General features: G+C 54.2%; 1 protein-coding gene across 5 annotated transcripts in view; it reads right to left on the minus strand.

The window, feature by feature from the left end:
• Window positions 1-2,926: 2,926 nt before the first annotated feature.
• Window positions 2,927-21,767, minus strand: part of PTPRE (protein tyrosine phosphatase receptor type E) — a 101,292-nt gene continuing 82,451 nt past the window's right edge. For all 5 annotated transcript variants that reach the window (XM_081157674.1, XM_081157670.1, XM_081157672.1 and 2 more), the window contains 11 exons: window positions 17,377-17,496; window positions 16,247-16,410; window positions 14,575-14,710; window positions 14,140-14,289; window positions 13,733-13,826; window positions 12,686-12,762; window positions 11,503-11,637; window positions 8,543-8,668; window positions 7,457-7,623; window positions 6,464-6,599; window positions 2,927-6,228 (listed from right to left, as the gene is read on the minus strand). In XM_081157674.1, coding sequence (XP_081013800.1) covers window positions 6,154-6,228; window positions 6,464-6,599; window positions 7,457-7,623; window positions 8,543-8,668; window positions 11,503-11,637; window positions 12,686-12,762; window positions 13,733-13,826; window positions 14,140-14,289; window positions 14,575-14,710; window positions 16,247-16,410; window positions 17,377-17,496 — 1,380 coding nt within the window. In that variant the 3' untranslated portion in view covers window positions 2,927-6,153. The remainder of the gene's footprint in view (window positions 6,229-6,463; window positions 6,600-7,456; window positions 7,624-8,542; window positions 8,669-11,502; window positions 11,638-12,685; window positions 12,763-13,732; window positions 13,827-14,139; window positions 14,290-14,574; window positions 14,711-16,246; window positions 16,411-17,376; window positions 17,497-21,767) is intronic.

Here is a 21,767-nt window from a genome sequence, read left to right on the forward strand (position 1 = left end):
TGGACAGTTGAATTTGCTTTTCTGAGTGGGATCTTTTCATTAGTAACGCTCTATGTGTGGAAATTTTTTATTACGTATCAACTTAAAAATAGGTTACAAACTTCTATCAAAAGACAATATATTTAAGTTTAAAAAATCAAATAGTGAAAACAGTTTAAGAACAAAAGTAACTTTCGCAGGATGTATGGGGTGGGGCTAAAGTAGGTGTACAGTTGTTCATATGGAAAATAATATAATAATTAGTAATAATACAAGAATAAAGTCTGTGTTTTGTGTACTTGCAACTGTAAACCTACTTTTTGCCCCCAACGAATTTTAAAACTTGTCTCCAACCTCAAAATCACCTCTCCAGAAAGGATCATGCCCAGGAGGGTTTGGGTGTCTGCAGAGCAGAGTTGGTTACAGAAATCGCTGTTTTAATTGATTCAAGTTGTCTTTTTCGTCCCAAACAGGAGAACAGCTCCGTGGGCATCAAGAAAATGAGGACCAGAAGCCGCCGGGGCAGTGGCAATGTTTAGCCAAGACATTCAAGGAGAAATAGTAGGAAACGTAGTTTAGTGATAACTTCTAGTACAACGTCTGCTGTAAATTTAAACGTGAATTCTGTAAATAGTGCTATCTGGGTGCTTAAGGGAAGAAAGCTTTTAAAATTTTTTTACTTTGATGGTCTACTCAGAACCCCCTCGCGGAGGCTGTGAGGGGGACGCCTGAAACGATACAAGTTTAAGACGGGTGGGGGGTGGGAGTTTGAGCCGAGCTGTGCCCTTCTACTTTGCCAAATGCGGCCCTGAAATCGATCCCTCAGGCCAACCCCACTCCTAGGGCTCTAGCACTTGCATTGTAAATGCTTTCGTGTTTGTCCGTGTCCCCCGTCAGAACCCCGAAGGCAGGGGCTTGTCTCCTGTCCCCACACTGGGCAGGCCCTCAGGAAGCGTCAGGAACGGATAGATGAAGATCCGCGGTGCTCACAAGACACGTCTGCGCGGTGGCAGAGGCAGGCGTGCGGTCCCTGTGCCAGCTGCTGGGTACTTGCCCAGGACAGTCCTGTCTTGGGTCCAAACCACTCAGGGAATGAAAGTGACCTGAAGGATGGCTTGTGACCCCATCTTCAGGGCACAGGAGTCATACATTTGGGGGCTGGCTGGTAGTGGGCCTTTTTATTGCTCTCATCTGAGAAGGGCCCCACCCCACCCATTGGCCGGGGTGCCACTCGGTGCCAAGTTCTGACACCCTCTTCGCTTCTGTGCTTTGTGTCATTTACATTGTCATTTCCATTACTGGCCCTGGTCCCACCTGTGCTTTTTCTGGCTGCACCTGTCGGCCTGCTTGGTGCCCAGCACCCGCCTCGCACAGGAAGCCACACGAGCCGTCCTAACGCGAGGCCGCTTCTGACAGTGGCGGGAGCGAGGGTCCTTCCCCCAGAGGCCCACTCTCCCTGCGAGCCCATACCTCCCCGTCTCATTTTATGTCCAGACTTCCTTCCGTTTCAGGCTTAGACACACATCTGACTGCTGGCATCTGTTTTTATGTTCCCATGTCCTCCTGCCCCTCTGTCCCCTAAGTCGGGAAATAGCACACCTTCCGTCCAGTTACCTGTCTGGAATCCTCCGGTTCACCTGCCTTGCCAGGCTGAGGTGCGGATGGGAGACAAGAAGGTGGCTGTCCCCAAATGTGAGTGTAACTGCTGAGCCCCTGTCTGTCCCCTCTTGTCCCCTGTGTCTGGCATGGAACCAGGTCCACATAAAAATAAACCTTTGTTAATGAATTTAGGTGTCTGTCTCCATCAGTCGGTGCTTTGGGTGCTGTGACTGCCAGGGTGCAGGGCTGGGCCAGGTTGTCTAAGGTCCTGAGGGAGGGACAGGTTGGGGGAAGGCTGGAGGGTGGGGTCAGGGCCGTGACAGGCGAGCTGGGCTGGGGAGAGGAGTGGTGGCATCATATGAGCAGAAAGAGTATTAGGAAGTGCGGCCTCATCAGAAGGTACCTGATTGGAAGGTGTGTCATAAATGTGAACTTGGACCAAATTCAAGAAAATGAAAAATATAATAGGTTTCTCTATGATTAAGTTGTTCAGATTCAGTAATTATGAAGCTCACATACAGAAAAATTTCAATAAGCTGTGTGCCTGGGAAATGGAATATACAGATTAATTAAACCCTTTAGGGTTCAATTCCAACCAAAACTCTCACTGAAATATAAGCACCCTTTCCACCCTCGTAAGCACAGTATTTCCAGAGCGTCATCAGGGTTGTAGGTCTGGATGAGACCAACTCATTCAGGGCTACGCACACGTTGAAAACCCCCACGGCACGCATCCTTCACTTCAGTCTTGTGGGGAATCATTAGACAAATACTAACCATCTAACCAGGCCAACTGCGGCAACAGGCTGCGGGGAAATGAGCACCTCGCTGTGCGGTCCGGTGCCGTCTCAGCCTCGATTCCAAGTGAGCCACGTCCCTCCGCTGGGACGTTCTCAGGAAACAGAACTATTTCTACCTTTTGCCTTCAAGCTTCTGTATGACCTAATAGTTTTGCCCTAAGTACAGCCCCCTCTTCCTTGGGCAAGACGGACCCCCAACACACATGTACACATACACATATATGCACATATACACCTGCAAGTACACAACACTGTCCAGAGGCCGTGGTTCACTCAGGTTGGTGGAGTCAGTTGGTCCCTGATTGACTTATGACCCTTTATGCCCTTAAGGTTCCTCCCCATCCACATCTCAGCGTGTGTCTGCACCTCCACTTCCCCAGGGCCCCTGCACACCTCGAGCAGAGGTGAGGGCCACTTACCCAAGGGACATGCAGACAGACCCATGAGGAAAGCCCAGTAACTCAAGGGCTCACAGGAGGGAAAGGGAAAGGCATTTCGTTGCAGGCAATTTTTTTTTTCCATTTTGGAGAGGTTTGCATATCATTTTAACAAACAACAAGGCTCGTCAAATTTATTAAATACAGCAAATAATAAAAGTGCATATTCCAATCCCACAGTAGGTCTGGGATATCTGAAAGGAAGCTGGTGGGGAAGGGAGGGAGGCGAAGGTGGCCGGGGTGGACAGAGCTGGCCTTAGCGGAGCCATGAGGATGTGCCAAGGGTGGCCCGGTGGGGTTTAGATTTCAGGAGGAAAAGCGACACCCAAGGACTCGCTGGTTCCGCCTGGCTGTCCTCAAACGTGGCAACTGACACACTGCTGCTCACAGCTCAGATTCCTGCCTAGACTCGAGCAAAAGCTCGGGCTCCCTGAACCGCGAGTCTGACCTGTGCCTCCCGCCTGCACACTCAGGCCTGGGGACCAGCTGCGCGCCACAGCCAGCGCCCCGGCCACCGTGCCCGCCAACCCACGCCGGGGGGGCTGTTCCTACGCCAGCTCGGAGCTAAATTATAGAAGTCCTACAATTAATTGTCTGTATAAATCAATGTTTACCTCCTAATGAAAGTCCCGCCTGAAAGGCCTTAAGGCACAGGAATGAAATAAAGAAACTTCCTGGAAGAACGAGACGCAGGCTGCACGTCAAAGTAAAGATTTATCGCGTGGGAATGCTTCAGACCTTGCGATGTGCAAATACAAAGAATTCAGCAACGTTCAGTGGCATCATAATCAGAGCAAGATCGAGTGATAAATGTAATAAAAGAAAGCACGATAGTTGGAATGAGTACATACATGTAAAGATTGCACATAAATTAAACATGACGTAGTTAAACAAGGGTATCAGTAATCAGACATTTAAAAAAATAACGCGGCACGTCTCCAAATGCTGAGACGGATGTCAGGCTCATTTTTAAAGTTTTAAAAAACACATAAAAATACCGTTTAAAACACTGGTCTGCATTCCTCATAGCACACGGAGAGTAAGGTGAGTCACACGGTGACCGATAAAGCGCACAGATCGGAGCGGGTCTTCCGATCACTATTTGGCCTTTGAATTCAACTGCATGCAACACAGACACCGCTGGGGGGACCGAGGTCAGCGTGGCGCTGCTGTATGTACAGGGGACTTTCCTCCACCGAAGGGGCAGAAGAGCGCACGTCCAGGTTGCACACAGGCGGTGAGTGCCCGAGGGCTCACCCCTTGGACTGGGGGCCTCGGCAGAGAGGCCAGGAGGCCACAGTTATAGGGCCTCAGGGAAAGGCAAGCCCTGGCTGCCCCCCCCCCCGGGAGGGAGCCTGTGTCCAAGGGACAGCGGCTTCTGCTTAATTTCTGGAACTGGAAGGGCCCAAACAGGGCACCGGGACACCTGCAGTGGACACTGGGGACGGCCCAAGGGGACGCGAGAGAACACACCAATGGGGCACTTTCCCAGGGCACCCTGAGAAGGTCTGCGTCTCCACACAGGAGATGCCGGGGAGACCTTTAAAGGACGTGCAGGATTCTGGTGAAGGCTCCTAAATGTGGACCCAAATCCCTGCTCTTCAACTTTGACCCCTCAAGTAAGGGACTAGTCGCCTCCATCACAACCAGCCAGCTCTGTTTCTAGGGTTGGTGTTGAAGGAAAGAAAGGCTCTGGGCTGGGGATTTTAACAATGAAAACAAACGGGGCAACTGGCAAGGCTCCCTGCAGTTTCCTCTTGGACCCAAGTGCGGACTCACTGTACCCAGTGTACCGACAAGAAGAAAGGATCACATTGAGCTGCGAATGCGCAGCCCAGGGCTGTGGCTGGCTGGCGGGCTGGCAGCCCCTCAAAGTTGTGCTTCTGTCCTTCCAGCCCGGCGCCTGCTCTGGCCTTTGGGTGGAGCTCACGGGAGAGGCAGAGGCCTGACTACCTGTGAGCCTGTGCTTAGAACCAAGTCCAGCCCCGGGTGCATGGTGCTCAGGCAATGAATACAGAAGAAACAGTGCAATCAGTTTTCAGTGGAAATGTCAGATGAGGCATTGATAGGTCTTTCAAAGGGCAAATGATGTACCAAAAATGCACGTGAAATGCTTTCGGTAAGTCAGACCAGGTGTTTTTTATGTTGTGCTCACCTGCTAGGCACCCAACGGCCACAGAAAGATCACTGCTACTAAATTAAACTTTTCTACATCCCTCCCTCCCCCCTTTCTTAACCCCATACGCCAGTGGGATCATTATAATCCAGTGTCCAAGGTCTCAGTAGTATTTCCATCCAAAAATAAGTTAGCCTTTCTTTTCTCTAATTAAATATTGAGGAGTGGGACTTTTAAAAAACGGTATAAATCTAGATTTTAAGGTTTCTTACAAACAGCTTTTACAAGAGATTTTTTAAGTACCAAAATGCTTCTCGGAAAGTTTAAAGCGTCATTACCTGCGGTCGTCCTGCTCCTCCTACCCCCAGCGTGTGCTCCCGGCTCGGTGGGTGTCGGGCTTGGGGCCTCACCTGAACCTTTGGGACCTGGGTGCCTTGAAGCCCCGCCCCCGAGGTTCCTCCCGCCCACACGGCGGCCGGGGCCAATGGGAGAGGAGCGAGAAGCGCATCCATGTGAGTCACACACACGGACGGACAGCAGGTGGCGCTGTGGGAGCGCAGCTCCGAGGGCTGCTTTGGCTCCATCCAAGGCCACAGGCGAACAGGACCACCTGCATCTTCTGCGCTCTAGCCAGGGAGCAGGGACACAGCCCTGGATACATTTCAGTCTCACTATATAGTCTTCTTGGATCTTTAAAATGTCCAGGTAAACCGCGTGGGTTGAGACTGAGGACTTTACAAAATGCCCTCTTTATTGCGTTTCTCCAGGAACAGTTTGCTTTCCAAAAAATGCTGCTTGCTCAGGGCTATAAAATCGGTGTGAAGAAAGCGAATTTTCAGCTGATTTCTGAGTCCCAACTGTTTCCTCACAAATGTTGTGTTTAGTATTTTGCATAAGCACACCTGGCATATTAAGATTTATAACATTTAAAGGTGCCGAGTGGGAGAAATTGAATGATATGGATCTAATGAGAAATTAAAATATTGACTGATATTAGCAGAAATATATATTTTATGGGAAATTATTTGACCTTAATACATTATTCCAGTTTTTTAAAAGGGGGTATTCAAGACGTAATAACTTTATGGCAGGAGGCCTTTAAAGCACAAGATATATACAAAGAAATTAGAAAGGATATTAATGTCAACTATGAAATAAATTAACATGGTTTTTACAAAATATACTGACCATTAAATTAAAAAATATTTTAAGGCAGGAATTTTCATTTGAAGTTAGCATAATCCGAAAATATATCAATAAAATCTTGTACCACTTTGTAGCAGAATTCATACTGTTCCTGAAAAAAGAAGACCAAGAATATATTAAAATGATATTTTAAAAAATTATTTGAATTTAATTAGAAGAAGCATTCAGAAAGAAGACATAAAAAAGTCTGACTGTCTATTAAAATATTGTATGCCCACATGCACACGAGAATTTCCAAATGAATCCATTTTCCCACATAGAAAGTGTCAGTGATTACTTTCAACTTAGCGCATTTCCCTGGAAACACCCCTCACTGAGCTTCCTACCTGGGTTTGCACCATGTGCGGCCTCTGCAGTCGTAGGCTCTTCACAGCTTGGAACACGTCTAACAGCCCCTCCGCCTTCACTCGCTCCAGGATGTTGCTGAGCGCTATGAATGTACCTGTTCGCCCGGCTCCCGCACTGTGGAGAGAAAGCCCTTAATGCAGGTGACCATGCCCGCAGTGGGTGGCAATGGGACGGCGCCAACACCACACGTCGGTGCTGAAGCCTGTCGTGGGGTGATGTGAGAGTGGCCTTTTAAGGATCGTTTCTATGTAGCTGAGCTTTCACCAAGAGGCAGCAGCTGGAACTCACCAAACGCCCGCCTAATGATGCAGACAGACACCTCCGTGTTCAGGTCCAAGGAGAGGTAAAGGTGGGCTGACTCTAGGCCCCTGTCCCCCTGCAGGGACCTGTCCCACGTCTGCCCTGTGGATCACTTCACCTGTGTGCCTCTGGTGCCCGACTTGTTCGAAACTCACTCCGGTTTTAGAGGCAGAACAAGGAGGGGCTCACTGCTAGTTTATTCTAAGTGACCCCTGCAAAGGCACCTGGGACTGCAAACAGAGGCCTGGGCTCCACCTGCTGGCCAGACCTGGAGTGCGCCAGGCACCTCCCAGGTGCAGAACCCTCCCGGCGCTGACGTCAGGCCACGAGCTCCTTTTCCAATGCCCCGGGGAGAGGACGGGAGGCGAGCTATCCCCTGAGCCAGAATAACCTTTCAAAAGGAAAACAAGTGCCTTGACATTCAGCGTGGGTCTGTCGGAGCTGCGCCTGGAGATTTTTTTTTGATGGCTTAAAAAGCAGGAGGAAATGTGTGTTGGGATCGTTTCCTAACTCCTCCCACTAAATGCATTCTGCATGGATGCTAAGATGGCATTTATGTGAAGTTACGTGTGCAAGCGTGCAAGAGAAGGTGAAAATGCAGTCTAGGGAATTCAGCCGCCATGAGTGTGAACCGGGTGTGCTGTGCGCTGGCCCCAGCAGGGGGCGCTCACCTGCAGTGCACGGTGATGGGGTGGTTGCCGGTCTGCTGCTGCTGCTTCTGCACGGCCGCGATGAGGTCGATCATGCCCTTGCCCTCGGCGGGGATCCCAATCTCGGGCCAGCCGTGGAAGTGGAACTGTCGAACCACGCGGGTCTGCTCCTCCTGGGGGGCCAGGGGCTGTGGGAGGAAAGGGCATCTCAGTGGTGCTGGGTCCCCCACCCTTCTCTGCCTGGGAACAGGCCCCTGGGCCGCCCACCCTCCCGGGGACTTAGGACAAGACTTAGAGCTCTGTGGGGCCTTTGGCAGCTCCTGGCCGGCCTGTTGTCGACTGTGGTCACACTAAGGACAGACTGTTGTTGACTGTGGTTACCCTAAGGACAGCTGGCACTGCTTCCTTCTGCGTGGGAAGAAAGACGTGCAGAGGACATCCCTGGAGTCCCTTTACCATCCCCCCTGGCAGCTCTGCTTGAGCGGCCGAAACTCTCTCTTTCTTAAGAGGCGAGGACTCCATGTGACCCGTCACGGCTGGAGATGAGCGGTTCGTGGGTCTAGTTTCTGGGTGGTTCTGAGACTGGCATGGGTGGAAAATATCTTTGGGCAAGCTGGGTCTCTGCTGTGCTGTCTGAGCTCAGAACCAAGTCCCATGGGTGAGTCACCTTACTTATGACTGACCTACAGAATTCCCCTTCTTGGCCAAGAAGCAGAACCCAGGACCCCGCGGGGACCGGGACGGTCAGGGGCTCTGAAAAGGCTCCTGGCAGAAAGTCCTGGAGAGGCCTCTGTGGCTTCATCTGTCCCCTTTACTCCTCCTGACCCCGGTCACTGTCATCCCTCCTGAGTGGAGAGTGGGCGGCGGGGCGCCTCTTGGGGTCGGCCACTCTGCCCCGTCATCCCTGTCCCCCAGCAAGGAGGCAGGTGACCGTGGAGGTCTGAATTTTACAGGATTTCTGCTCCTTGATAACACAGCCCCCTATTCAGCACACTGAGCTCTGATACCAGCGTGGGCTCCGGGAAGGGCTGGAGGAACAAAGGTGAGTGGACCGGAGGGGGGGCTGCGTGTGCCCAGCCACAGCTCCGATCGCCACGCCAGCCGTACCTGATTGAACGTGACCAGGAAGTCTCGAACACTGATGGCTTCCGAGAGGGCGTCGCTCTTTATTTCGATGGTTAAGTCTCCGTGAGTCACTGAGCCCTCTGTTGGCCAATACTGGTAGCATTTGTCCTTGGGAGATAAAATTCAATTTTTAGTCTCTTAATAAATAATTTGCTGCCTGCAGTTTTAACTATATGATACCCAATTGCTCTCAAATGGTTTAACATATTTTGTCGGACCAAGAAAATGACACAAATACGAATACGAAGGCCCATTAATGCCTACTGAGCAAGGGGACAAAATAGATGTGTGTATTTGGAACTTTGACACAGGACGGAAGGGACCGGACAGAAAGGAGAGATTATCCGATAAGTGGAGCTTGAAAAACTGGTTTTGCATTGACCTAGATTCCTGACACACAGCCAACCAGGCCTGATAGGAATGTCCATCCCCTACTGGAGCCAGCAGTGGACAACTACACGACATACGTGGCTGCTTGAACCTTCATAAAAACAAACCTGACAGGTTAGGGCTTAAAGGCAAAAACAAAACTGTGAAAACCTGAGAAGCACAACGATTTAACAAATAAGACCCCAAAGGGCTAACCAATCACGACATGAAAGATTGCAGCGTCCGATGACAATGAAATCAACTTCACGTCCCCAGCAAGCAGCACTAAGAGAATGGAAAGGGCAGGCCATCAGCTGCCACAAGGTACTTTCATACATAAAGCCACAAGAGTTAGTACAAAGAATGTGTAAAAAATCCTATGAAACAAAAAAGGGGAAATAGTCGGCTAGAAAAATGGGTAAAAGGCATGAACAGGAACCTTGTACTGGGGAACCAAGCCATCTCTAAATATAAGAGGCGAGCCCAGCCGGGCACGGCTCAGTGGTTGAGCATCGACCTAGGATCCAGGAGATCGGGGTTCGACTCCCGGTCAGGGCACATGCCCGGGTTGCAGTCTACGCAGCCAATCAATGACTCTCTCATTATTGATGTTTCTCTCTCTCTCTCTCCTCTTCCTTTCCTCTCTCTGAAATCAATAAAGATATATTTTAAAAAAATAAAAATAAAAATAAATATAAGAGGTGAGGCTCGGCCTCATGGGAGTCAGAGAGACAAACCGAAGCCACAAAGAGATGATGTTTACCCTTTCCGGTGATCAAAAGTGAGGCTGCCTGACAACATGGGGCATGTGGACAAATGAAATCCTTCAGAATTGCCAGTGTCCAGTGTCCACAAACCACAACCACTTAGGGGAGCAATTAGGGACGGCCTTGCAGATGCAAACTTGCTCACACTCTCCGATGCACATGCTGGCTCTCCGGCACATCACTCCCCGTGCAGCACACATGTACAAGGGTGTGCCCGCAGCCCTACTTGTAAAATGACAAAATGAACCAACCCCAGCGCTCACAGAGGGAGAGGGATACATGAAGCGCCAGGTGTATGGCTGGTGCAGTGGAACATAATGAAAGGATTAATGAGGACAGCTTTAGGCATCAACACAGAGAAACAGCAAAGTGTAACTCTGAGTGGAAACAGCAAGTCCCAGAAGAACACATACTGAGATGACACCTTTTATATACAGCAAAAAGCAAGCAAAATGCATCAGCAGTCTCTTCAGACACACACATATATGATAGGAATGCTTTTTTTTTTTTCTAAGCAAAGTACATTTCCACTGGGATGGCTTTAATAAAAAAGACAGACAATAATAAGTGTTGGCAAGGATGGGGAGAACCTGGAGACCTTGCACAGTGTAAACTGGAGGAGCTCCTTCAGAGAACAGCCTGGCAGGTCCTCAAAATGGTAAATCATATGAGTTACGATACAGAGTGATGATACGGCCCAGCAGTTCCACCCGGGTATCTACTCAAGAGAAATGAAAGCAGGAACTCAGGTGAGAACCTGGACATGAATGTTCATAACGAGACTCATATGAGCCCCAGAGTGGAAACAGCTCAAATGTCCATCAACTGAGGAAAGGTTAAACCAGAGGTGGTCCAGCCGTACAATGGAATAATATTTGTCAGTAAAAGGGAATGAAGAGCTCATTCACGCCACCACACGCTGAACCTTGAAAACATTAGACTAAGTGAAAGGAGTCAATCACAAAAGACACGCTGTGATTCCATTTACGTGAATCGCCCAGAACAGGCAAATCCATAGAGTCAGAAGGCAGATCTGTGGTGGCAGGGGCGATGGAGAGGGATGAATGGGGGGTGATGGTTCATGGGTTTGGGGATTCTTTCTGGGGTGATGAAAGTGATCTGGAATTAGAGAGTGGTGATGGTTGTAACTCTGTGAATATACTAAAAACCACTGGCCTGTATCCCTTAAAAAGATGAATTGTATGGTATGCGAATTACATCTCAATAAAGCTGTCTTTTAAAAGCAAAGAAATCAAAACACAAATTTGGGGGAGTGGTTACATCTTGGGGGAGCACCTAGGTAGATGTACGTTATTGGCAAAAGTTGGGGTTTTCAGTTGCATGGTGGGTTTGCGAGTCCTTATTATGTTATTAAATAAATACCTAATCCAAGAAGGCCATGGGTGGATCTCTGGGACAATGGAAACACCGAACTCACTCAGCTTGGCCAGGGGGAGTCAGTTAGGCGCGCTCATCAATACCTACACCTTTATGTCTTGGAAAAACTGAATATGTGTCTTGTTCTCCAACAGGCTGTGATCAGGTTTGTATTTGTGGCAAACACAAAATGAAATCTCAAGGCAGTTTAAATAAAACCATAGAACAAAAGCTGGTGGGTAGTTATGGTTACAAGAAAGAAAGAGAGAGTGAAATGAGACCCTTTGCAGCTCCAACCTCAGTAGCTGTGGCTGAACCTCCCCACCTGACAGCAGGTGGGACGTTTGCAACGACGGACCTGTCACACGGGGTGGGGAGGACCCAGTGTGTGCAAACCGCCCCTGGGGGCCGGGCTGGGCGGCCCCTCACCTGCTCTCGCTCCTGGACCTCCGTCAGCATCACGATGGTGTGGCATTTCCACTCCCAGACCATCCTCCAGAAGTCCTCCACCGTGTGCGCCAGGGGCCCCTGCGTGGCGATGAAATAGTCCTTCTGTCGGTAGCCCTGCGAATGGAGCAGAGGTCACAGGCTGACTTCCTCCCTCGGTCCCACCACAGGACCTTGGGCTTCGGCACAGCTGGGGCCGGGAGAGAGAAAACACTCCCCGGGTTCCAGGGCAGGGCCAGGCCCGCAGTGGGCAGCGCACACGGGAGACAGGTCAGGACGCCCGCTTCTCTGAGGACTGGACCCCTTGTCACCCATCACCTCTGAAAGGCGATTACGCACTGCCACTCGCCTGCCTGCCTGGGAAAGCACCTGGTGGCTCTGATTCTGACAGGCTGCCATGTGTTACGGTTCGGTTGGCATCACGCGGTGCAGAGAGCCCTGGGTGCAGAGTTGGAGGAAGTGGTTCAAATCCCAGTTCCTCCACTAGGGCCCCAGAGGCCTTTGGCAGAGTTTTCTCATCTGCAAACAGGAGTCCTCACGCAGACCTGGCTGTGACCCTGCATCGCGGCGTCCTGCAGGAATGTGCCGCAGAAACCACGTGGGGACGGGGGGAGGGAGAGCGCGCAGGAGCACCGATGCACAACCGGCGGTGACAGAGACGCGAAGGAAAAATCGCTACGTGTTAACAGCAGAACGGCCCTCATCGGCTTGGCTCAGTGGTTGGAGCGTTGGCCTGAGGACTGAAGGGTCCTGGGTTCGATTCCAGACAAGGGCACGTATCCGGGTCGCAGGTTCTATCCCCGGCCCCGATATCAGGGCACGTGCAGGGGGCAACCGATCAATGTGTCTCTCTCACATCGATGTTTCTCTCGCTCTCTCCCTTCCACCCCCTCTGAAAAAAGCAATGGAAAAAATATCCCCGGGTGAGTATTAAATAATAATAATAATTAATAATAAAAGCAGGACGGGAAATACTGAGTCGCTTGGCAGCGAGCTGTCGCCTTCATTTCCAAAGCTCCTCCTTCACTTTTTCTAAGCAAGTAACTAATGCGAAGAAGGCCTGGGTTTCTGCAGGCAGGTGGCGCCTTTCTGACGGAGCCAGGAGCTGATCAGGGTCCGTGAGGGTGGGTCTCCCTCGCCCGCGCAGCCAGGGCCTCGGACTTACGTCGATGAAGGACGCGTTGATGTAGTCCGTGTACTCCTGGCCCCGCTTCATGGACAGGATCACGCGATTGAAGTCATCTGCAAGGCAGCGTGTCCCTTGGGTTAGCAACACACCCGTCCTGCCCTGCGGGCTTTCCTGTGTCGCTGCAAGCTCCCGAAACATAAAACTTACTAACAAAGTCACCTGGCAGGGGGTTTACTTTATAAAACAGGTGGATTAAAGTGGCCCAGGGAGGGGGTGTGCTGTCAGGAAAGCTCTGAAAATAATTCAGGCATGGTTTTCATCGGCCATGAATTGAGATCATTCATACCAAAATATGAGCAAGACAAACACTGCATTTAAGGGTAACAGGAATGTGGGCAGGAAGGCGACCCAGGGAAGCCAGCCAGGGACATCACAGCCACCAGGACGCGAATCTGAGGCTGGGAAATCTTCACCTGGACCGTCCCTATGCACTTTCTGCGCACAGTGTGGCCTCCGGAGCAAGTCTGTCTAGACCTTGCTGGTGTCCTGGGCTGTTGGCCCTTCGGGGAGGTGTCTGGAGTGAGGCTCTCCCTTTGCACAAGACGGGCCCCACCCTCCATGGCTCCTCTGATCACTGTGGTCCCTTCCTTGGCCTGCCCTCACCCAAGACCTGGAAGGTCTCAGCTGAGCTCCTCCAAGTTCTGCTGTGGGCCCGGGCCAGGACTCCTGCTCTGTGTAACGGGGGTGCCAGGCCTCGCCCAGGCTTAGGGGAGGATTCAATGAAATGCAGAACCGGGAGGCCCCGAGTCACGCTTGAAACAGCCCTCCGCTGCCGGGAAGTCCTCCCTCTCCCAGCTCTGGGCCCCTGTCACCCGCTGCCCCCTGACAAACCCAGGCCTGTCAGGGTCACTCACACCTGCACAGGTGGGTGTTCTCTTCCTGGGGAGCAGCCCTTGGCCCAGGGGGTGCCCTGCCCTTGACTCTGGTTTACAGAGCTGGGTGGTAAGTGAACCTTCAGGAATTGAAGGCCCAGGGCCCAGCCCCGCCCTGTGGGGTTACACCCCAGGCCCGGGGCTGCCTTACACGGGATGATCTGGATGACCCTGGCCTTCTTCATGTTTGCTGGCAGGTTGCCTGTCCTCATGTTCTCCTTCATGATCCGGACGTTCGTCAATTTCTGCCGTCACAAAAGGACACGACCACACGGTTAAAACGCGACACTCCTGGGCACAGCCTCAGCTCCCTAATACAAGGCACCAGGACCTGCCTCCATCTCCAGACCTCCCCTGGGTCGGGAAATAAACGTGTGTGCAAGACACCCTCCCCCGCCCGGCTTGGGATGCTGCTGAGCTCTGAGAGTCCACACAGTCCCTTCCGGGCAGGTCACTGAGGGCCAGCCCCAGCCTTCTCTAGGGTCCACCAGCGGGGACGCCACGGGAAGCAGCTTCCTGTACGCCGTCCTGCCTTCTTTTGGAGCTGGGGGCGCTCACCCTGAACTCCTCCTCCAGCCCGATCTTGTCGAAGTGGGTGGTGGCGCCCTGCAGCGTCTGCAGATGCTTCTCCAGGGAGGCCACATCCAGCTCCGTGTCCCCATAGAGGTAGTACTCCAGCAAGGCCTGGTAGATGAACGTGTACTGCACCTGCGGGGACAGCAGGTGGGCCTGGAGTGCGCCCTGCAGCCCTGGCACCCGCTCAGGGCTCACAGCTCCAGGCGCAGGGGGAGGTTTGGGGGCAAAAGTGACCATTACAGTGACCGCTTATGGCCTTGAGAAAGATCATGTAACAGCCACATTACTGAGCACAGCCGTCGCCCACACACCCTCGGGGACAGCTACGCAGGGCTGCAGAGGCGGCTGGGTCTGCCTTGCGAAGCTGAGGCCAGGACGGGGGCGGGCGCTGGGCCTGGGCCTGGGGAGGTGACTCACATCCGTCTGGACCATCTGAGGGCGCTGATTGCGGATTCTGGCCACGAACTCGAAGACGTCCACCTTCTGCTCGGCGTGCATCATGTCCATCATGGCGTCGATGACGATGAAGGTCCCGGTCCGGCCCACGCCAGCGCTGCGGGGACACAGGAAGATGCCACGCCGTGAGGCGGATTCCACCCCCCACCCCCCACCCCCCGAAGCAAATGGCAGGGCCTCAAAGCACGCCCGCACACCAGGACCGCACACCAGGACCGGGTGGCGCCGACCCCTCACCGGGAGACGGGCGCCTCCCATTCCACCCGCCTCGCTTGGGCGAGTCTATGCCGAGGCCGCCAGAGGGCGCCGCACGCGGAGTAAAAGCCCCAGAGACTGTTAAAAGGCTTCTCAAAAAGAGCAGCTGCAGCAGCTAAGCCTTGCGTGAGGCTGTACCGATTTTTCCCGTATTACCAAGTGTTGTCTCTCGTTACAACTTGCGCAATTGGCTTTTTAAAAAATTGCCATACTATGCCCGGCTGGCATAGTATGAGCGTCCACCCAGGAACCAAGAGGTCATGGGTTTGAGTTCCGGTCAGGGCACATGCCCGGGTTGTGGGCTCATCCCCAGTAGGGGGCGTGCAGGAGGCGGCCTAGCAATGATGTTTCTCTCTCATTGATGTTTCTCTCTCTCTCTTCTCCCTTCCTCTCTCTAAAAATTAATAAAAATATATTTAAAAAAAAATTGTCACACGAGATACGGCCTTTCAGGCTGGATCCAGTGGCCCCTGAGCCAAGGTCATGCTGCTGGGAGGTACCAGTCAGCTCTCTGGCATCCTAACCCTCCGCCAGGACTTCAGCTTAGGGTCTCTGCTGAGCCAGCTCCTCCCTCGGGAAGCTGCCCTGACTTGATTCCGGGTTTGGATTTCCTTCCCTCCCACCATCGTCCCTGCTTTCCCCACGACAGCTTCCCCGTCTTGGTCTCGTCTGGACCTCCCCCAGACAGTGCCAGCCGTCCACGTTTGCCTCCCCAGACCCAGGACTCAGCGGGTACAGATATGCCCAGCAAACGTTCACAGATAAACCCCAATGGCCCAGACTCCCTGCAGCCCCTCCTAGAACCTAAGGAATGACCCCAGCAGCAGCCACTGCTTACAGTGGGGCAAAGCGCACCCCCAGATTCGTGTCCCAGGCCCCTCCAAGGCTGGCCTTCCCATTATAGACCAGGCAGCCAAGGGAACCAAGGCTGAGGGAGGTGAAGGGATGCGGCAGGGGCAGCCTGGGTGCACGCCTGCCTGGCTCTCCTGGCCGCCATTTGCTCCCTGTGCCAGGGGGCACACCTTCCAACCCCCAGCCTCATGTGCTCCTCCAGAAAGACTCTGGGGGGCTCCCTGTAGAAATGCGGTCTCTATCTCTTCCTGGGGTGACTCAGGGTCCCTGGGGGCCATGAAGGGGGGAGGCCAAGGGGACCTGCCAGTCCTACTCCCACTCCCACTATCAACCCAGGCCTCTCGGCTTGTCTGTTTTAGATATTGGGGTCCCCCTCATGTGCTGTCACGGAATGGGTGGGGGTTCCCTGGGCTGCTGCCTAGTGACTGTGGCTGGTGTTCACATCACCCCGCCTGCCCATGTCACCCTGATGTTGGTGGATGCGGGGCTGAGTCCTCCCACGTGGCTACGCGAGGTCCAGACATACCTACAGTGGACCACGATGGGCCCGGCGTGCGTGGGGTTGAGCGTCTTCACTTTCTTCAGGAACTTGAGCATCCCAATGGGGGTGAAGGGCACCCCAAAGTCGGGCCAGCTGGTGAAGTGCAGCTGGCACACGAGCCGCGGGGCTTTGCAGCCATCGGGGAGCTGCTGCAGAGGCACAGGTGTGTGTGAGACGGCCGTCCCCACCCCCCATCCCTAAAGCCAGTCCAGGACTCGGGGACCCCACAGATGGCAGGGTGGCTACTCTCTTTCCTTGGGGTGTTTCTGTATGTGTGCACATGTGAGTTTGTACATGCATGCATATGTGTGCATCTGTGTGTTCACGTGCATGTGTGCATGTGTACATGTATGTGCACTGTGTGTGTGTGTATCTGGGGGCGGTGTCTGGGAGGGAGGGAGGCAGGGACAGTGAGAGTGACAAAGCCCATCTCCTTCCCACTTTGTGCTGTGGCGTCTGGACACCTGACTCCTCTTGCGACCTGTGCTCGCCCGCATCCACCGGCCGTCCTGCCAGCCCGGCCTCTGCGTTCGTCTCCTGCGCCTCTATCTCACCCGCCCTCCACACACACAGGCCTCTGCTGAAACCACCTGGGAACCCTGGGGTGGGCAAGGAGCAGCAAGGAGTGTGGAGAACAATGAGGACGTTTTGGACGTCCTTGTGCTTCTGAAACTGCTGAAGAAAACCCTGCCTCGAGATCCCAGTGTGTGAAACGGCACCGCTACTAAGGGGGACCCCGCCCCCGCCCCCTCCGACTCACTCGCGCCCTCCCCCAGGAGTGGCCCCTGGGAGCCAGGAGCAGCCTGTGTGAGGGCTCGTGGGCTCCTGCCTCTGGTCCTCCGCTGGGGACTCACCCTCGGTCCCCTGACACCTGTCCCATCCCTGTCCCTGTCCCCACCTGGCACGTCCTCTGGCCCCAGCCCCCACTCAGCAATGCTAGGGAATGGGAAGCAAAGCTGGGGACGGGGGCTGAGCTGGGGGTGGGAGGCAATGCTGGGGGCAGGGGCAGAGCTGGGGGAAGCTCTTCCTACTATGAACCAAGACCTGCTTGCTCCCGCCTTCCCGCGTGGAGCGTGAGGGCTGCCTCTCCGCACGCCCGCACCTCGGGTGCTTACCGACTGGATGCAGAACTTGCGCACGGTGTAGTCCACCAGCGCCACGCAGTCCTCCACGCTCACCCGGACGTGGCCGTAGGTCCAGCAGCCCTGGTCCGGCCAGTACTGAAAGCACTTCTCCTGCAGGGAACCAAGAGCACGGGGGCCTGAGGGCTCCTTCATGGCCATGGCCGGCCCAGGCATTCATCTCTCAAATGCTTGTGCGCTTGCAGTGCCCACACCTGCCCAGGCCAATGACCTGTACCCGGGTGCCACTGACAGGCAAGTACCTTCCCTCTGTCGCCCAGACTTCACTGGGCATGTGGCCCTTCCCCCGTCCAGTCCCTGCCCCCAGGATCTGTGGGGAATAGACCGGTAGCTTCCTGGGGATGTTAAACGGCAGCTGGGAAAGAGCAGGGGACGTGTCTGCTTAGAAATGGGGAAGCTGAGGCCACACGGCTGCTTCAGGCAGCCCTGAGCCTGTAACTGGGGCCCGATTCTAACGCCGATGACTCACGCGTTCATCCAGTCACTAAGCTCTGGGTTTTGGAACCGTCTTGCCGAGCCCGAGCCCTGCAGGGCCGGGAACATGACCAAAGCAGCCGCCATGCCCTGGCCGGCGTGCTCAGTGGTTAGAGCGTCGGCCTGAGCACCGAGGGTCCCAGGTGCGATTCCTGGTCCAGGGCATATACACGGGCTGGGGTTCAATCCCCGGCCCCAGTCGGGTGTGGACTCCCTGTGTCTGTCACATCGATGTTTCTCTCTCCCTCTCTCTCTCCCCCGACCCTTCCACTCTCTCTGAAATCAGTGGCAAAAAATATCCCCACTCAAGTGAGGATTAAAAATTAAAGAATAAATAAATAAAAAATATATTTTTAAAAAAGTGGCCCCCATCCACGGGGCTCGCCCCCAGCCCCGTGTGTCCCCCAAACAGTCCCCGCTGGGTGTGGCAGGTGGTCCCGTCAGGCTCAGCTCACCGAGGATGAACGTCACTTGCGCCACGCCAGCCGCCCGCCGCCAGCCCACCGCTGAGGGCGAGGAGCTGTGGCCGCCTCATGCTCGTTTCTCCAGCGAGGACGGGCTGGCACGGGCACGGGCACACTGCTACAGAGAGGCCGTTTCTGCCCCTTCCCTCCCTCCCCACAGCAACGGGCCCAACACCAGCACCCAGAGGGCACGGCCCGGGGCGCCCAGCACCCAGCCAGCCGCCAGCCCTCCTGAGCAGCAGGACCCGGGGGGCGGGGGGCGGCCTGCTCGGCACCATCTCGGGAGGAGCAGCCACCTACACGCCAGACGGCTTGTCCAGGAAACGACCACGGGTGGCGCCGCTGGGAGGCCGTCACAAGAATTAACCACTGTCCAACTCAGAAGGCGTCCTGGTGTTTACACCCACGGGACAACTTCCGCTCCTCCGCCCAGCCCTGGGTGTCCCTGAAGCGGCCCCAGGAGGAGCAAAGCCCCAGAGGCCCTGGTTTGGGCCAGTCTCAGCCTCCTGGGCCCCGTGAGACCCTCCTGAGCGTCTGGCCCTGAAAGGTGGCCCCTCGGGCCCAGGCTGTTTCTGTGGCCCTGCGGGCTCGGTGTGTGGGGTCTGCACGCCCTGGGCCTCTCTGTCCACAGGGACACTGTCCCGCCTCCACATCCGGGCCTGAGATGACAGAGCAGCTGCGTTTCACAACGCTCAGCAGGGGCGTTGAAGCCGGGCGACCACAGCAGAGTGTGAGCAACAGAGAAAAAGGGAACCGGATTGAGAAATGATTTCATGTGAAACAGTGACACAGAGACACAGCGGCAGGCCTGCTCGAGCGACAGAGATGGAAAATGCAGGAGGAGGCAGCAGAGTGACATCAGAGGGAAATGCCAAGTGACAGGCACAGGATGACTGCCGGGGTGGCGGGGGCATGTTCTGGGGCTCCCCTGCTTCTGCGCTGGTCTCAGTGTGTTTCATGTTTGTAACAAGCCCCCCCCCCCCCCCAGCAAGGCTGGTCCCAGTGTTGGCTGGTCCCAGGGGACCCAGGGACTCCAGGCTCCTGGTCGTCTCCTTTTCTAGGGCAGGTCCTGCTACAGCACCTGCTCAGATGCTGAGCACGGGCCCCTCCAGTGAAGCGTCCCTGGGCATCCCCAGCCTCATCCTGTCACTCTCTCCAAGACAGAGGATGGCCTGGGCAGAACTCACACGGAGGAGAGAGGCCCTCCCCAGCCCTGTCACCACTTCTACAAAAACAAAACAAAACCAAACCCCCCAAACTACCATGACCAGAAACGGTGGCCGGAGGCTACTTCCTGTGGCCTTCAGCGACAGTGGACCTGGGGCGGCTTCAATGCCTCTTGGACGGCCTTGCCTGTTGCCTGGCCTCCCACCCTGAGCTCCAGCTAAACTTCCATCTCAAAGGGCAGCCCTTCCTGGAGCCTTAGCCAAGCTGCCTGGGCTCGGCTGGGGACAGGACAGCTGGTCCCATGCCAGCGAGTGACAGAGGACAGGCAGAAGCAGAGGTCAGCACCTCTGGGCCCCGTGCCTGGACTCACGTGTCCCACAGGCTGGACCTTCCTTCAGCCTGCTCCCACCACCTTTGCTCCGGCCCTCGGGCTAGAACATGCTAGACCAGTCTCCCCGCCTCTGACAAGTCTCCCTCCAGCTCCCAGTTCTGCCTTCATTACGGTCAGTGAGCTCACTTCCTAAAAGACAACCCCCCTCCTCCAACCCCGAAGGCCCGCAGTGCTCCCCGCTTCAGCCTGCCCCGGCGCCCAAGCCCAGCTCTTCCATGCGTGTCTCGACTTTATGTCCTGGCGCGGACAAGTGGGGAGTGGAGCAGGAGGCTGCTCCTGGTTTCACAAACACATCGTCCTGCCCCTCGATGCTTCTCTCTGGCTGGATTTGGTAAAATCCCCTCCAGTCCTTGAGATCCAGCCCCAGCATCACCCCCCAGGTGAACTCTCCTGCTGGTGTCCTGGCAGAGAGCCCAGTGGGGCTGCTCCGCCTCCACCCTCCCCTCCTTCAGCCCCAGGAACGGAATCAGCTGGGTTCTGGTTTCCTCTCCAGGGTCTGGGACCCTCTGGCTAAAGGGAAGGCTCAGAGCCAGGAAAATGCCCCTGCATTTCTGCACCCAGGGCCATGCCTGGGGCACAACCCAGGCCTCAGCCCGCCAGGCCCTCCACCCAGGTGGTGGCCTTTCCGGACACCACAATGTCCTTCATTCTCCACTATCTCTTATGCCACCTCTGGACAGCCTACATTTGTCTGCTTTCTGTTTGGTGCCAGCCCCTCCCAGTGGAATATAAAACGCAGGAGGCGGGTCTGCACACCCTACACAGGACGGTGCCTGCCCTGGGGGCACGTGCTGGCATTGGTCACTGTAGGAAACAAATCTGTTTAACTTTCTTCTTTAAAGAGGTTTCGAGTTCTTATAATGCACGTTACTTTATGAATTAGAGCTAATGAAATATATTAGAATGATAACTCAGGATGATAACTTATTAGTCTGGCTAATCAGCAGGAAGTCATTTTTATTTATAGTCTGAGGCCCACATGACATGCTCAACGTACTAAAAATCAAAAGCTAAAACCCGCTGTCCCCATCATGGGGTTAGAGCTGCCCAGCCGGCTGGGGGTGACCTGGGCTGAAAAGAGAAAACGCTTCCATCCTCGCCTCATAGTCTAGAACACAGTGCGTGGGTGGAAGAGGGACACATACTAACTCGCACGAGCTCGGGGAGGCCAGCAGAGTGGACCCATAGCCCAGAGATGAAAGTGACCGCATAAGACCAACAAATAAATTCCTAACTAAAAGCGGGTCATGGGGGGTGGTCACCCCGAAGGCTGCTGGCTTCCTTGACAAAGGCCAGTCTTGACCCTAACTGAGCGAGTCTGTTGTCTTTTTGCATCTAAGGTAATAGACCTTTGGAAGGTCAGGGTGATCCCCTTTTCCAGACCCCTCAGGGCACGACCTCCCACCAGAGCACGAGAGCAGGGACCCTCATTGCTATCTTGTCCCCTGAACACCAACCACCTCTATGTGCTGTAGACATTAATTATTAACTACCCTGTACCCACCAATGTCAAGAAAGCACGTGTCTCTCCATTTTACTATTTAGTTAATCCCAGAGGTTCCCCCGCTTTGCTTTCTCCCGCCTTCCTAGCCTGTCACCAATGGATTTCTCGGAACCTCAAGTCTCCTCTTTTGGATCCTGATGTATAAAATAAGCTGTAAAACTGCCATTCTCAGGAGCATTTTCTCAATCCGTTGAGATTTTGCTTCCTGGCAATTGTTGTCAGTTTGGCTCAAATAAACTCATAAAACGTCTCTACGGATTTGGACGCGTCTTATGTCAACAGTTCCTTGGAACACAGGGAATTTATTTCAAAATAAAAATGCTGTGAGCCAGGGGCGGTTTGTATTTTCTTCTGTGGTGATAAG

This window comes from Miniopterus schreibersii (assembly GCF_964146895.1).
Source record: "Miniopterus schreibersii genome assembly, chromosome: 14".
NCBI classification, from domain to species: Eukaryota; Metazoa; Chordata; class Mammalia; order Chiroptera; family Miniopteridae; genus Miniopterus; species Miniopterus schreibersii.